General features: G+C 41.2%; 1 protein-coding gene across 1 annotated transcript; it reads right to left on the bottom strand.

The window, feature by feature from the left end:
• Positions 1-2,033: 2,033 nt before the first annotated feature.
• LOC144930476 (uncharacterized) lies at positions 2,034-15,808 on the bottom strand. Its single transcript, XM_078852429.1, has 3 exons — positions 15,749-15,808; positions 8,119-8,277; positions 2,034-3,246 (listed from the first exon to the last, which is right to left on the bottom strand). Exons 1-3 carry the CDS (start codon positions 15,749-15,751, stop codon positions 3,058-3,060), a joined length of 351 nt encoding a protein of 116 aa, XP_078708555.1. The 5' UTR covers positions 15,752-15,808; the 3' UTR covers positions 2,034-3,057.
• Between the last annotated feature and the right edge of the window lie 1,008 nt (positions 15,809-16,816).

Here is a 16,816-nt window from a genome sequence, read left to right as displayed (position 1 = left end):
CATCAAATTGCACACAGTTATATTGGTCATTCACTCAGCTTTTCTTCCTCACCATAAGCACTTCTTCCCCTGCGTACAGTGACAACTCATTGAGGGTAGGTTCAAATGGCATCAGCATTGTGTCGATACCCTTGCTGCTTCTGCCATTTTTATCTTGCTGTGTCCTGGGAGTTTCAGACTGTGACATGGGAGGAAGAACCTTGCTATAAGAATGAGGCTAAGCTATTCCACTGAGGCAACAAGTGCCTTGATGATAATCTCATAGGAGCCAAGGATTGTGTTTGATAGTTCCTTCTGTTACTTGAAGGGAAGCACCAAGAAGCCAGGACTGTCTCAGAAATATAATCAGAGAAAGACTGAGTGCCTCGGGATTTCCTCTCTTGTTATCTTGTGTAGTTTGCTGGTCCTGAAAGAATACCAGTAATTCAGGAAGTACTCGAGGTGATTTAACTTGTTTAAAGCGGACACTTTAATTTGTTAGTTTCTATGGCAGAAGCTTAATGTTGACTTTTCTGTAGTGTCTCTGGAAACCACTTAACTATCCTGGATTTGGATTGTTACATAGCCTTGCTTTCTGGCTTTATAAGAACACAAATCTTTTTGTAGCTGAGCTTTTTGAACTTGGAAAAATACCTCTTTAAGTATTTCTTTTCCCTGTGTGTTCATTTTAAGACTACCTGCTTGGGCTCTAGCAATTTAAAGAATCACTTTCTCAACATTTTTGTGACAAGGTATATTTACAGTTGGCAATTACTTAGCCTACTCCTGGTAGCCTTCTTGCTAAAGATATCACTATTGGTATCATGCCATTTGCTTTTAGTAACGTGGCTGCCAACAGCAGTAGTTGTTTTTTAAATGTTACTTGTAATTATTTTAAAATGCATTTCAGAGATAGAGGATTAGTTTCAATTTGAAGTGTTTAAGTGGTTCCATTAATTATTCTTTTACTTTCTGTTTGAAGTCTGAGATTTGTTGGTAATTTTTCTGACTGTACATTAAATGTGGTTTTATGTGCATAGTTCTTCCAAAAATAAAGGTTTTCCTCCTAGGACTCTTGAGTTGGATACAAATCTTGAGCCTATTTTTTCCCCAATGTAGCTGTAAGCACAGTCTGTTTACAAGATGCTTCTGTTGTTTCCAGGAGTTTTGGGAAAGCCTGGCATTTTCAAATAAAGTTTCCAACCAAAATTTGACAAGACAGCGGGACCTTTCTTTCATGAACAAGACAAGCCTGCACAGTTCAGTTGCCCAGAAACTCCTTGCAGTAGCATAGCTGGAGGTTGTATAATTTTTTGTTTTAACCAATTTTCTATTTAACAATGAATGATGAATTTTTGATGTGGTGACTCTTTAGATATTGTTAATAGGGACGCTCTACCTTTTTATCTATTTTCCCCAAATCTGTTAGCTTTATTATTTCTAATAAATGTTTTATTTGTTTCCATTTAAGGGAAAAGCTAGGGTAAAGCATAACTCTTAAAGGGAATAGCTACATTGTCCTCTTGCTATTTGTATGTCCGATATACATATTACTAACATTTAATTCAGGAGAAGTAGGTGAGGCCTCACCTAGTCATAAACAGAACAGGTATATCCGCAACAATAAGCACTTGAAAAAGGCCAGCCCAGTATTTACGATCAGATCTGGCACGTTGCAATCTTCTTGTAAATCGAGTTGTTGGTTGGTATGAGGTAACAAACCCCCCACTTAGAGTAAAGGCTGTAGTGAAGGCTGTATTGGGTGTTTTATGTGCTAAGTTGTTTAGTCAAAGAACATTCACTGCACTATGAACACTGGTGTGGCTGTAAGTGCCAGAAAACAGTATCGTTCTATTTATACAGCTCCTCATTAAATGCAATCCAGTGGAGGGGATTGGGGAGTGTCCGGCAGTAGCTGTGGTATGCTAGCTGGAGCAAAACAGACTATGCCCTTACAGATAATATAGAGTTCGTTCAGTTGAGCATATCATTTAAAAAACAAAACAGAACAACCTCAATATAGAGAGGGACAATAGGTGAGGTAATATCTTTTATTGGACCAACTTCCATTGGTGAGAGGCACACTTTCGAGCTTACTCAGAGCTGCTCTTCAGGTCTGGGAAACTTGCAGCTAAATACAAGGTGGAACAGATTGTTTAGCATAAGTAATTAACACATTTCAAGGGACCATTGTAGGTGAAGTGGTCAGTTTAATACCGCTCCAGTCATGTGAAGGGGGTGGGGGGGAGGGGGAAGTGCTTAGTGAGTTATAGATACAATTTCTTTATTCAGTCGATTTTCAGTGTCTAGCAAAGATTAATTAAAGCCACCAGGCTTGTCTTTTGAAGGTGTTGTACAGGTTTCCTTTGAGGATGAGAACTGAGAGGTCCGTGAGTGATCACTTTGTGAAAGTGTTCACTCACAGGTGATGTGATATTTTTGTCTTACAATTTTTGAGAGTTCATTTGAGAGTCCAGTGATTCTCATTTCATGCACATAGTTGTTTTGGGGCATTTAGTGCACTGGATGATGCACACCAAATATTGATAGGCATGTGTAGGACCCATGGATTTTGAAAGGTGTGATGTTGGGGGGTGTTGATTGTCACAGCAGTAGAGATATGTCTGCAGGTTTTTCATCTGTTTTGGCAGGGTGTGGTGCTGCTTTGAGTTGGTGTGTTCTGGTCTGTGGGGAGCTTGCATCTGATGAGCTTGGAGAGGTTGCAGGGTTGTTTGAATGTTAGAAGAGGGGGTTCATGAAAGATTTATTTCAGGATGTGGTCCCCATCAAATATGAGTTGTAATTGTTTAATGATACCCTGTATGGGTTCCAGTGTGGGATGGTAGGTGACCACTAGGGGTGTGTGATCAGAGGGGGTTTTATTTCTGTATTGAAGCAGGTTCTCTTGGGGTAATAGGGTAGCCTGTTCCAGGTTGCGATCTATGTCTCTGGTGGCGTGTCCTTGTTTGGTGAAGGCAATTTTGAGTATATTAAGGTATATATCCCAGACTCTCTCCTCAGAACATATTCTGTGGTATCTGGCTATAGATAACAGATTTCTGGGTTTGTTTGGGGTGGTTACTGGATCTCTGAAAAGAAAGGGTGATCTGTGGGTTTCTGGTATATAGTTGTCTGTAGGGTTCCATTGATGAAGCTGATCATGATGTCCAGGAAGTTGATACTATTGGAGGCGTGTTCTAGAGAGAGTTTGGTGGGTGGGTGATAGTGGTTGAAGTTGAGGTGGAAATCTCTGAGGGAGTTTGTCATCTGTTGAGAGGATGAAAATATCAATTCACATCAGGTATATTACTGATTTTGTGGTGTATTTGTCCAGAAATTCTTCCTGAAGGTGGCCTATAAAGTTGGTATAGTCAACCAGCTTCTTGGATTTATGACTTAGTACAACAATCTGTAATCCACTAAACTGCCACACCGTTTTCCCCCCCTTCCTTTTTACCTCCTGTGACTGGATGGGTGTTAACTGGCTACTTGACCTTGAATGCTCCATTGAAATCCATTAACTACTTATGCTAAGCAATCTGTTCCACCTTGTAGTTAGCTGTGACACTCAGATTATGTTTCCTAGATCTGAAGAAGAGTTCTTTGTAAGCTTGAAAGTTTCTCTCACCAACAGAAGCTGGTCTAATAAAGATATTAACTCACCCACCTTGTCTCATATCTGGGATCAACACAACTCGACCACTACCACCACCACCACCACCTGCAAGCTAGAGATGGCGCATTGTGGATGACAGCATGAGGGGGGGAGCTAGTGGTAGATTAAATTAGTGTAGCTGTGGGTACTTCCATCAGGTGCAGGTGTTGAATAGTGGGGGCGGGGGGGAGAAAAAGAATACTTCTCACAAGCATCATTTCCCTCATGGTGCTGAGCTAAGAGCTAGTAATTTTTCTCTTCAGTCCTTCACTAGGCATGCAAATTACCTCCATGAATAGGAAACTAAAGCAAATTTATGTAAAGCAGTGAGGCCTCATGCACGATGAAGATCAGATGGTGATCTAAAATGGAAGTACTGGACATCCTAGCTATGCTCCTACTCCAGTGAGTGGATGTTCCATTATGGGTAAGCATTCAAGCTTGGAAGCTATATATAATTCAAACATACCCATATTAAGGATTTAAACAATCTACATCTGAGGACAGACCCTTAAATGGTAGTTGCTCTATTTTTCTTTTCTTTTTAAAGGGGGGTGATTATCAACAACTGTCCAGTCATAATATCAGGTTTGTGGAGATGAGGGGAGAGAGGCTGTCATAGGAGGCCCCTGTCCAAATCAGGCATTCTCTTTCCTCTGTATCTCAGAGGGAGCCTTACACAGTGTTGACTACCATCTTAACAGTGGCTCATGTACACTTCTGTTGTATTCATGCTCACACAACATCCTTGTGCCTAGGACTACGGTTGATTAGGTGGAAATGTATCTAGCTTTCATTCATCTCAGGGCTGCAGCTGGAAAGGAGGAGGAGAGCTTTTACCTTGGGTCTGTTGGCTCTGTAATCACCAGCAAGTGCTATCACCCACAGTTTAGGAAGCTGTAGGTAAGCTAGAGTCTTCCTGATTGCATCAGCAAGGAGCAGAATCCAGCCCAGCAGCTGCCCTAGAGGGGTGAAGGGTTAGCAAACACCCATCACCATCCTCTGTTAATGGGAGAGGGACCAGTGAGAATGGGGCCTAATCCAAGAAGTGTGAGGGTCGGGGTCCAGCCAGCCATCCTATGGCTGGTGCTCTCATCCTGCAGACAGCTTTGAAATCCCCAATTGCAGTGGACAGGAGGTGGGAAGTACAGAAGGCAGGGTGGGGTCACCTGGACATGACTGCATTCTCCAGCAAATCACCTATGGCTTCCACCAAACCCCCCCCAACCCCCTCCCCACACTTCTTGACCCCAGAAATGCACAGATTCAGGCAGGTAAATGAACTAGAGCTGTAGTAGGGCTAGGTGCAATCAAAAGATCATGTGACGTTTTTCCAATTTGTCATGCAGGACTTCAGTTCCTCCAAAGTTTAGATTAGTCACCTGTGTCTGTCAGTTGTACAAGGGAATGTGCAGACTGAACGACAGGGGGGCATGAGTGTATGGATGGTAAAAGGAGGTAGCCACATAACTGTTTAGTCCACTGCGTTATCTTCGATCCAGGCACTATGCTTTTCTGGGACAATGGGTAAACATCCTCCCCTTAAAAAGTGGGGGAATGTAGTAAGAGAAGGCCCTGAAACATAAATTCTTGTATTAGAGGCCCAGTCTGAGGCCTGAAGCCTGAACCAAAGTACTTCCAGGTAGTGATAAGCAGAGCTGGGTTGTGAGCCAGAGGCAGGTCCCACTCACAGAAGTTGGCAAGAAAAGGTTGTTAGAGGCACGTGCACACACACGCATAAGCGCTAATGAGAGGAACTTGTGCCAAGATGGCGGCAAGACACTCCGTAGACATAACAAGGAACAGGCAGGTGTATCTTAAAGACAGGGTCAAAAGGACAACATGATGGATAGATTTGTTTGAACTATGATGAGAAATCTGTCCCGCAACGGTATAAAAGTAGCTCCCGGAGCGCACATCACTGCCTAACCTAGGGGGCAGTGGAGTATCCTGCCACTGACTGAGCTGTGTCCATTGCCAAGGAGCACAAATTCATAGTATACCCTGTAGAGTCCATAGGGAAATATTACTGTGCTTCGTTTGACAAGAAACCTGGCTTGGGTTCCTTCGTACCTTACTAGAGTCTGTGGTTTTTGGGGGTTCTCTCAGGGTCTGCTGTGTTAGCTATCTGCGCAGAGCTGGGGCAGCACACAGAGGGAACACGCACGCAGCCAACTGTTATCATCATCGAACAAGAGCGGAGCACCACACCAGTAGCTACCGACAACAACCTGCAGTTTCACAAACTACATTTTAATGAGAGAGGCAAAAAATCTGAGAGCTGGAGAGGTTGAAGTGTTTTGCACAGAGGCCAAGACTGTGGACTGGGATTAAGGAGTGGTGAGTCCAATCCTGCTTCTAACATTGACTTGATGTGTGACCATTATTTCCCCAGCTGTACAATGACGAATCTCACTTGTCGCACCCTCTATATTTTGTTTAAGTAAGAAGAGAACCGTATACATGACCTTTATGTTCAACTCTACACTTTGGGTGCTAAACCATAAGTGGGGACAGGGGAAGAAAAATAGTTACTGCAATTCCTTTTTTAATATGCATGTTCCTTTAACACCAGAAAATATAGCTAGGGAAGAGTTATGACACTCATTCAAAATTCTCAATTACTCATATATGTATATGAGCTAATAGTTAAGCAATCCATTATTACAGCATGTGGTTTAAACATCACTTAACCTCTCTGCATCCGTTTCACTACATCAAGAGTGGAGAAAACGATACCACACACACTCCCTTTGGATGAAAATACTGTAGTTTACTTTATTACTTTAAAGAATGCAAGCAACCAGGTGTTAATGGTTCAGTAGTTCTTGAACAATATACAAAATAACAAATATTTGTGCTCTAGAATAATTTTTAAATAAAATTTATAAAATTTTCATGTTAGGCAAAAAAATATTCAAAAGTTTATGTTGGAATAACACCTGTCGCTAGGAGAATGATAAATGTTAAAATAATAAGGAGAACAACTCCAATAATTATCATCATTTTGGCGTTTTTCCACCACATCTTCCTGGAAATCTTTGTGGTGTTTTTTTGGAAAGTATCAGCCTGAAAACAAAATGACAAATATGAAATTCATGTTTCAGGAACTGGACTTATTGAGCATCATCACACAAGATTAAACCACATGTTAAATGTCTTCAAGAAGGTAGAAGATGATTTATACTTATGATGCAAAGTAAATGTTATTTTTATGACCGGTGGAGTTTCATCCCAAGAAGACTCTTGGGGGTGGTGAAAAAGAAGTAGGCCTTGTACAGCATCAATAAAAAGGATTAATTTAAAAATGACAGTTGTAGATGCTGATAGAAACAGGTTCCTGGTTTCGGGCCATGACTGATAGTGCTGTTATGATGTGATGTTTATAAACTGTTAACAGCCAAGCAGGGGAACACTTGATAATCTACTTGAGGATTTTAGGGGTAGAGTTCTACAGAACTTCAGAAGCTCCTACTACACACAGTTCAGTTAAGCTCTTATTATGTTGTTCTCTAATTTGCTCCTGGCTTCCAAATTTTTACCTCTTCCGATGTGGGCCTATTTAGACAGTATTTACATATTAGAGTTTTTAAAACCTCAACTATTTAGTTGTACATATTCAACCTGACTAGAAAAATGCAGTAGTTGTTTCACATAATAGCATGCTAATACTTCAGTGTAATCACTCTACTCTGATAGAGGTGTATCAGTGCAGTTGATATTTGTAACATGTTCTTTCCCCTCTATAATTCTCCATTAGCAGTAGAGATCAATTTTTGGTCTAGCCCAATTCCTGCACCAGACTCTATGCAGGTGGCCCTCTGTTGTGTGTGGCACAGGGGTCGACCTGCATTGATCCAGTTGCAGAATTGGGCCTATAGCTACTAAGGGCTAGAGGGATTTAGGCACCTAAGTGCAAAATTTAGATCCTTAACACCCCTGATCAGCTGCCGACTAACTTGGTAGGCACCTAAATTTCTGCCACTGGGCATCCACCAAGCTGCCTAAGCACTAGCATGATCCTCAAACTAGACTTGCCCCACCTATCCACTTGCTGGGCCCAATCTACTAATGTGCTCAGAAGTCCCACCTTGCTCCTCAGCATTTCCTGTTTGTTAGTTTAGTTGGCTCCCTGCTCCGTCACCAGTGCTGTGCTGGCTTGTGTGAATCCCATTCAGACTTGCCTAATTCTCCCCATGCATGGTGCAGGTAGCCTTTTCACCTAACATGGCTGTGGATTCTACTTGGCGGCAGTGTGCCTAAAAGGTATGGATATTAGGATGATACATGCATACAGCTGAGATCAGAACCTAGGCCGAGGAACTATGAGTAGAATTTTCAAAAGCCCAAGCACTTGTGGAACACTTTTGAAAATGCCACACAATTATTCTAATACAAAGACTGCTAGGAAGCTGTAGAACAAATGCAGAGAAATAAAGGAGTGGGCTAAATACATAAGTTGAATGAGAAGTCATGTAATTTACCGCTATTTGGAGATCATCTGTTCTGTCAACAAGCTCACTCAGGTTTTCTTCTCTTTGCAAAACCTTATCAATATTTTGGGTCATAACATTTTTGACATCATCAACTTGAATTTGCAGCGTAGAAATTGTAATATCACCTGACTTCCTATTGTACTCCATCTGCACAGAAGAGAGTAAGGATTTTTGTTATAGATGCTACTTTACCAACTTTCAGTAATTAAAACAGCTGGAAACACAAAATACAATCTCCAGTTTTGGAGCCCTACTCTCTCAGAGCAGGCTGTTAGCCATATAACTCCAATTAACAGTACTTGTGAAGATTTATCCTCCAGTTTTGAAAAACTGAAGTAGGGTGGAGCTTCCAAATCTAGTCAATTACACCCTCACCTGTCCCCTTATACAATTATCCAGGATTCCTGCCATGGAAAAAAGGATATTGTGCTCATGCCCGTTTTTGCTTTTTTATGATACATTCTGCCCCTCTCCCCACCACCCTCTCTTTTTTTAAGTTATTGGTGGGGAGGGGTGGCAGCTCAACCAGGGAAAGATATCCTAAATGTTCAACTGGCAAGCCCCTTTGATTCAAGGTACTGTATTAAGTTCACAATATACCTCCTCTAAATCTTCCAGCAAGACTAGAGATGACATTCCTGATGTTTTTAAGAGTAAGAAATAAGCAGAACACCATTCCATGGCCCTTTCCTTTTTTAAATTAATAACAACAAAAAAAGCCTTCAGGCCCTTTTTATTTGTCAGAAGAAAAAAGGAGACAACCACAATGTTTAAATATCCTGTGCAGGTCACCTTCAAGAGGAGGGGCTGGTAATACTTTCAGAGAACTCTTCAGTCTTCTTTGCCCTGTAAGTTTTCTTACTAGTTTAATAAAATGTCTAGTATATTGGAATTCTTCTGGATTGCAGAAACCCAGGGGTTAATGATTTAAGAAAACACCCCACTCCATGAAGTCCACTAGGGATTCCTATTGCTATTGATTTTATGTGATATTCCCCCACCCTCAGAAAATGGGATAACATAGCCCTCAATCAGATATTGATGTACTGATGACTCCTATTCACAGCAGGCTAGTTGAATAATAGCCCTTATTAAGAGAGCAACTAAATGATGAACTCCTTTTTAGATAAGGAGTACTTGTGGCACCTTAGAGACTAACCAATTTATCTGAGCATAAGCTTCATGAGCTACAGCTCACTTCATCGGATGCATATTGTGGAAAGTGTAGAAGATCTTTTTATACACACAAAGCATGAAAAAAATACCTTCTCCCACCCCACTCTCCTGCTGGTAATAGCTTATCTAAAGTGATCACTCTCCTTACAATGTGTATGATCAAGTTGGGCCATTTCCAGCACAAATCCAGGTTTTCTCACACACACACCCCCCACCACACACACACACAAACCCACTCTCCTGCTGGTAATAGCTTATCTAAAGTGATCACTCTCCTTACAATGTGTATGATAATCAAGGTGGGCCATTTCCAGCACAAATCCAGGGTTTAACAAGAACGTCTGAGGAAGTGGGGGTGGGGGGGAGGAAAAAACAAGGGGAAATAGGTTACCTTGCATAATGACTTAGCCACTCCCAGTCTCTATTCAAGCCTAAGTTAATTGTATCCAATTTGCAAATGAATTCCAATTCAACAGTTTCTCGCTGGAGTCTGGATTTGAAGTTTTTTTGTTGTAATATCGCAACTTTCATGTCTGTAATTGCGTGACCAGAGAGATTGAAGTGTTCTCTGACTGGTTTATGAATGTTATAATTCTTGACATCTGATTTGTGTCCATTTATTCTTTTACGTAGAGACTGTCCAGTTTGACCAATGTACATGGCAGAGGGGCATTGCTGGCACATGATGGCATATATCACATTGGTGGATGTGCAGGTGAACAAGCCTCTGATAGTGTGGCTGATGTTATTAGGCCCTGTGATGGTGTCCCCTAAATAGATATGCGGGCACAATTGGCAACAGGCTTTGTTGCAAGGATAGGTTCCTGGGTTAGTGGTTCTGTTGTGTGGTATGTGGTTGCTGGTGAGTATTTGCTTCAGGTTGGGGGGCTGTCTGTAGGCAAGGACTGGCCTGTCTCCCAAGATTTGTGAGAGTGTTGGGTCATCCTTCAGGATAGGTTGTAGATCCTTAATAATGCGTTGGAGGGGTTTTAGTTGGGCCTGAAGGTGACGGCTAGTGGCGTTCTGTTATTTTCTTTGTTAGGCCTGTCCTGTAGTAGGTGACTTCTGGGAACTCTTCTGGCTCTATCAATCTGTTTCTTCACTTCCCCAGGTGGGTATTGTAGTTGTAAGAATGCTTGATAGAGATCTTGTAGGTGTTTGTCTCTGTCTGAGGGGTTGGAGCAAATGCGGTTGTATCGCAGAGCTTGGCTGTAGACAATGGATCATGTGGTGTGGTCAGGGTGAAAGCTGGAGGCATGTAGGTAGGAATAGCGATCAGTAGGTTTCTGGTATAGGGTGGTGTTTATGTGTCCATCGTTTATTAGCACTGTAGTGTCCAGCAAGTGGATCTCTTGTGTGGACTGGACCAGGCTGAGGTTGATGGTGGGATGGAAATTGTTGAAATCATGGTGGAATTCCTCAAGGGCTTCTTTTCCATGAGTCCAGATGATGAAGATGTCATCAATATAGCGCAAGTAGAGTAGGGGCATTAGGGGACGAGAGCTGAGGAAGCGTTGTTCTAAGTCAGCCATAAAAATGTTGGCATACTGTGGGGCCATGCGGCTACCCATAGCAGTGCCGCTGATCTGAAGGTATACATTGTCCCCAAATGTAAAATAGTTATGGGTAAGGACAAAGTCACAAAGTTCAGCCACCAGGTTAGCCGTGACATTATCGGGGATAGTGTTCTTGACGGCTTGTAGTCCATCTTTGTGTGGAATGTTGGTGTAGAGGGCTTCTACATCCATAGTGGCCAGGATGGTGTTATCAGGAAGATCACTGATGGATTGTAGTTTCCTCAGGAAGTCAGTGGTGTCTCGAAGGTAGCTGGGAGTGCTGGTAGCGTAGGGCCTGAGGAGGGAGTCTACATAGCCAGACAATCCTGCTGTCAGGGTGCCAATGCCTGAGATGATGGGGCGCCCAGGATTTCCAGGTTTATGGATCTTGGGTAGTAGACAGAATATCCCAGGTCGAGGTTCCAGGGGTGTGTCTGTGTGGATTTGATCTTGTGCTTTTTCAGGGAGTTTCTTGAGCAAATGCTGTAGTTTCTTTTGGTAACCCTCAGTGGGATCAGAGGGTAATGGCTTGTAGAAAGTGGTGTTGGAGAGCTGCCGAGCAGCCTCTTGTTCATATTCCGACCTATTCATGATGACAACAGCACCTCCTTTGTCAGCCTTTTTGATTATGATGTCAGAGTTGTTCTTGTTAAACCCTGGATTTGTGCTGGAAATGGCCCACCTTGATTATCATACACATTGTAAGGAGAGTGGTCACTTTAGATAAGCTATTACCAGCAGGAGAGTGGGTTTGTGTGTGTGTGTGGTGGGGGGTGTGTGTGTGTGAGAGAAAACCTGGATTTGTGCTGGAAATGGCCCAACTTGATTATCATACACATTGTAAGGAGAGTGATCACTTTAGATAAGCTATTACCAGCAGGAGAGTGGGGTGGGAGAAGGTATTTTTTCATGCTTTGTGTGTATAAAAAGATCTTCTACACTTTCCACAGTATGCATCCGATGAAGTCAGCTGTAGCTCACGAAAGCTTATGCTCAAATAAATTGGTTAGTCTCTAAGGTGCCACAAGTACTCCTTTTCTTTTTGCGAATACAGACTAACACAGCTGTTACTCTGAAAACTGTCCTTTTTAGATAATACACACATTGTCTTTACACAATAAAAGATCTAGAAAACAAAGTAATTTCCCTGTAACTGGAATACAGTAGTTCTAAAAGATCCCCACCCAGGGCTCCAAGCTTTATATAAATGACTACTTGCAAAATTTTAGCAGCTCCAAATGATGAACTGCTAAAGCACCTCACCAGCAGGGGTCATACCCCTACTTACTGGCCATTAATCCTTGCCAGTAACTGACTCAACCATTGGACATTATTTTAAAAAATATAAAGTAAGGAAAAACCATCATAATCCCAACACTACAGGAAAGATGAGGGGAGAAGGAATTATGTGCTACTTTCTGAGAACAACAATTGCAGCTGCATAATTTCCTTTTGATCAAAGGTAAACAAAAAATGAAACCTCCTGATAATTTCTGCACTCCATGTGACTATATTACCAGTTACATCTACTACTTGCACCAAAGGAATAAGACATCAATGTTTTCCAATGCTAAACCTTTAATATTTCCCTCTTCTCCAGAGAATAAGGAGGTTCAAATATATGTTTGGCAAAGCATTGCTTTTAGTTTTACTTTAGACACCTCCCCGTATAAAAAGATGGGTCAACAAGCCCTTGTCCCTGAGGGAAGGCTTACCCAGAATTCCAGTACCAACCACACCCTGACCACAGGGCTTGGTTGTTTCTCCAGGTCTTGTTGAAAGAATAGGACTTTTTTCTCTCTCTGCAGTAAGGTAGGAGGATTTTGTGTGCCAGTTCATCTCCGTAAGAAAAGCTTGTAGTGAACAGTGCTCCAAACAGTCTGCCAGAGAGCAATGTTCAGGCAGGGAGCCACCCTATCTTGTTGTTATAGGAGACATTTGAGAAGCCATATATTCTGATATTTAATGGATTTTAGTTTGATTCCTATATTAATTTAATTGTAATCACATGGAAGAAGTAAGCCATTAATATGACTGTACTACAAGATTTAGCTTTTTTCATCCAACAAGTTTTAGAATGGACCTCTTCAGAGAGTTCAGAGAGAGATTCTTCTGATTCAAAATATTCCATGCATAAAATGGTTGCTTTTTCTTTTGGGGTGATATTTGAATGATCATTATGAACAGCATGAAAGCTTTTGATTTCTACCGTGTGTCTTTTTGGCTCTGGCTTCATGGTTATTTTAAGCAGAATGGAAATTTAGGCCCAAAGCCTGCAAAACACTCTTTATGGGTAGATCCTTGTACTTGTGTAGAGCCCAAGGTTGCCAACCCTCCAGGATTGTCCTGGAGTCTCCAGGAATGAAAGATTAATCTTTAATTAAAGATTGTAATGTGATGAAACCTCCAGGAATATGTCCAACCAAAACTGGCAACCCTAGTGGAACCCCACTGATTTCCTAGGGAATTTGTGGAGGAACAGGAGTTTGATTGCATAGCGTTAATTGCAGGATTGGGACCTGGGGCATGTGCTTAACTTTACGCATGTGAGAAGTTGCATTTAAATCAACAGGGCTACTGATGCTTTTAAAGTTAGGCATGTGAATATCTGCAGGACTGTGACACTTTAACTTTGGCCACTAGAGGGCTCCCAATGCTTTTTGGAGTAATGCAATAAACATAAAAAGAAAAGGAGTACTTGTGGCACCTTAGAGACTAACCAATTTATTTGAGCATGAGCTTTCGTGAGCTACAGCTCACTTCATCGGATGCATGCCGTGGAAACTGCAGCAGACTTTATTTATACACAGAGAATATGAAAAAATACCTCCTCCCACCCCACTGTCCTGCTGTGGGGTGGGAGGAGGTATTTTTTCATATTCTCTGTGTATAAATAAAGTCTGCTGCAGTTTCCACGGCATGCATCCGATGAAGTGAGCTGTAGCTCACGAAAGCTCATGCTCAAATAAATTGGTTAGTCTCTAAGGTGCCACAAGTACTCCTTTTCTTTTTGCGAATACAGACTAACACGGCTGTTACTCTGAAACCTGGCAATAAACATACTGATAGTTGGCAATATAACCTGTTTCCTACTTCATACCAACCTATATTTGCATGCCTAAGTTCTCAGAATGTAAACCTTTTCTGCATGCTTGCAGTCACTATTAGTTTTGAATGAAAAAATGTAAATCCTGTTGTTAATCAGCAGGGTTTTTGAATGATGAAAATAATAGGCTAGATTGTCCTGTCTGCTTCCTAGAATGAAGGGGACCAAGGTCCAGTGCATGTTGCATATGGAAGAGGGGTTGGAATGCACTTTCTCCTCTATCTGTGTGGCAATCACTCAATGGGCTTATGGGAAGGTTATGAGGCAGTAAGATACCTGCAGGTATTACCAGCAGGACAGTGGGGTGGGAGGAGGTATTGTTTCATATTCTCTGTGTATATATAAAGTCTGCTGCAGTTTCCACGATATGCATCTGATGAAGTGAGCTGTAGCTCACGAAAGCTTATGCTCTAATAAATTGGTTAGTCTCTAAGGTGCCACAAGTACTCCTTTTCTTTTTGCGAATACAGACTAACATGGCTGTTACTCTGAAACCTAAGATACCATCTATGACAGTGCAGTCTATCTGAGGATTTCAAAGTGCTTTTGGGGGTGGAGGCAGGTAGGAAGCCTTCCTGCCATGGAATCTAGGGGCCAAGGCTGAGAAGCAATACACATACCTTAAGGACCTCTGTAAAGAACACAGGGAATCACAAAGGTTTGAAGGGCCCCCCAGTAATGGAATGCTAATGAGGAAACTCTGAGTGGGAATTCCAGAATTTCAAGTCCTCTGCTAGTTTTTACCTGCAGAGATGACAATCTGGCCCACAGTGTTGAAAATTTGATAAATTTGACACCAAATAACATATGAGACTTTGTAATAACAATATAAACTCCACACTGTATCTTCATGCATTCAGGTACTAAAAAAATATTTCATCAAGTACATTTAGGAACTGTACAGTACTTGATAAACTCTCTATATTTAGAAAACTCTAACAAACTCAGTAAAAGATTTAAGGGTGGCAAATTTGCAACAGAAAAGCTTCAGAAACAGATTCCAACAAGAAACTGCTGAGCTTGAATTAATATGCGAACTAGATACCATTAACTTGGGTTTGAACAGAGACTGGGAGTGGCTGGGTCATTACACATATTGAATCTATTTCCTTAAGTATCCTCACACCTTTTGTCAATTGTCTAAATGGCCCATCTTGATTATCACTACAAAAGTTTTTTTTCTCCTGATGATAATAGCTCATCTTAACTAATTAGCCTCTCACAGTTTGTATGGAAACTTCCAACTTCTTTCTGTGTGTGTATGTGTGTATATATACACACACAATCTATCTTCTTACTATATGTTCCATTCTATGCATCCAATGAAGTGCGCTGTAGCCCACGAAAGCTTATGCTCTAATAAATTTGTTAGTCTCTAAGGTGCCACAAGTACTCCTGTTCTTTTTGCAGATACTGACTGACACGGCTGCTACTCTGAAACCTAACAAATTAATAGGAGTTTCTTTATGGGCAAGGGGAAGAGTGCAATTTCCAAAATGCTATCTGAACAATACAGTAGGAGGGAATCTATTTCTAAGCATGCTGGGTACAATTAATCTCCCTTGAAAGTAATAACAGATTCTCAGTTGCGGTGACTGATTCTTTCACTAAGGTGTTACTGATCAAACCCCCCGCTTGACTGCAGTGCAATGCTGATTTAAAAACCTTCTAATAGTTTCTTGTCCCAATAACTTAAACTTTTTACTACATTGATCATAGGGTAATTCTGTTTTACTCAAAACACACCTAAAAGATCAAAGATTACATTTTAAATACTTACCATGCACACATCTCTCCCTCTCTCTCTCTTCCTCTGCTCTTTGTAAGATGTGTGTGTGTGATCAGATGACGCAGTATAAAAGGACTGTTTAAAGTTCTAGTTAAATATTAACTAGATTTTCTAGACAAGAAATATATATATAAAAACACAATAACTTACTGTTCTGGAAAAGAGAGACAATAATTCTTTTATTGAGAGCAGATCCCTAAATAAATGTTTGTGAATTTCTTTTTTCCCTTGCATGTGCTCTGCCAAGGTAGACTACACAAGGTCCTTTCTCTAACATTGTGTAGCAGCCATGGGCGTAAACTTGATTTTATAGTTTTGAGAATTACCTACCATATATTTCCCCAGCACTTGTTGAAAATCTGCATTGAATTCAAAAGGATGAGCAAACGTCACTTGCGATATCAAGGGGCTACCAATGAAAGCCTTGCAAATCTGGAGAAATTAATGAAGGAAGTATCTTGACATAGCTAAAATAAAATGTCACATTAACTTCTTAAATTCAGGCTAAAATCTGTTAGATGCCCTAAAAACATAAATAGCCAGCATGACCCCTATATGCAAACTTGCACAGCTAAAGAACATTAGGCTACACGAATGCATGGATGTGTATAGCCACAATATTTCTGCAGAAGCTTAAAGACATCAGTGTGTAGAAAATATCATTTGTGAATACAGACTAACACGGCTGTTACTCTGAAACCTAATATTTTGTATCTACAATACAACTGGCAGTCATTACAGGCTATACACCTGTCACTAATGTGGATGCATTGCTACAGTGAACCCATTTGCTGCACTTAAAAATACAAAGCTGAAGATAAGGGAAGAGTAGCCATGTCATGCCATGGTGACAGGCAAGGTGTAGAAACCTAAACAGAACACAGTAACATAGGTATGAGAAGGAGCAGGAAAGCAGGCTGAAATTTGTCCTTATCCTTCATACCCGAAGATAGCAAGGCAGGGTGGAGAGGAGAGAGAAAAAAGAGTTGACGGTCATAGAGGAAAGCAGAATTGTAGGAGAAGAGACCAAACAAGCTTTACTTTTTTGAAAAGAACATT

The sequence above is a fragment of the Lepidochelys kempii genome, chromosome 4 (assembly GCF_965140285.1).
Source record: "Lepidochelys kempii isolate rLepKem1 chromosome 4, rLepKem1.hap1, whole genome shotgun sequence".
Lineage (NCBI taxonomy): Eukaryota > Metazoa > Chordata > Testudines > Cheloniidae > Lepidochelys > Lepidochelys kempii.
This window is presented reverse-complemented; position numbering and strand designations above follow the sequence as displayed.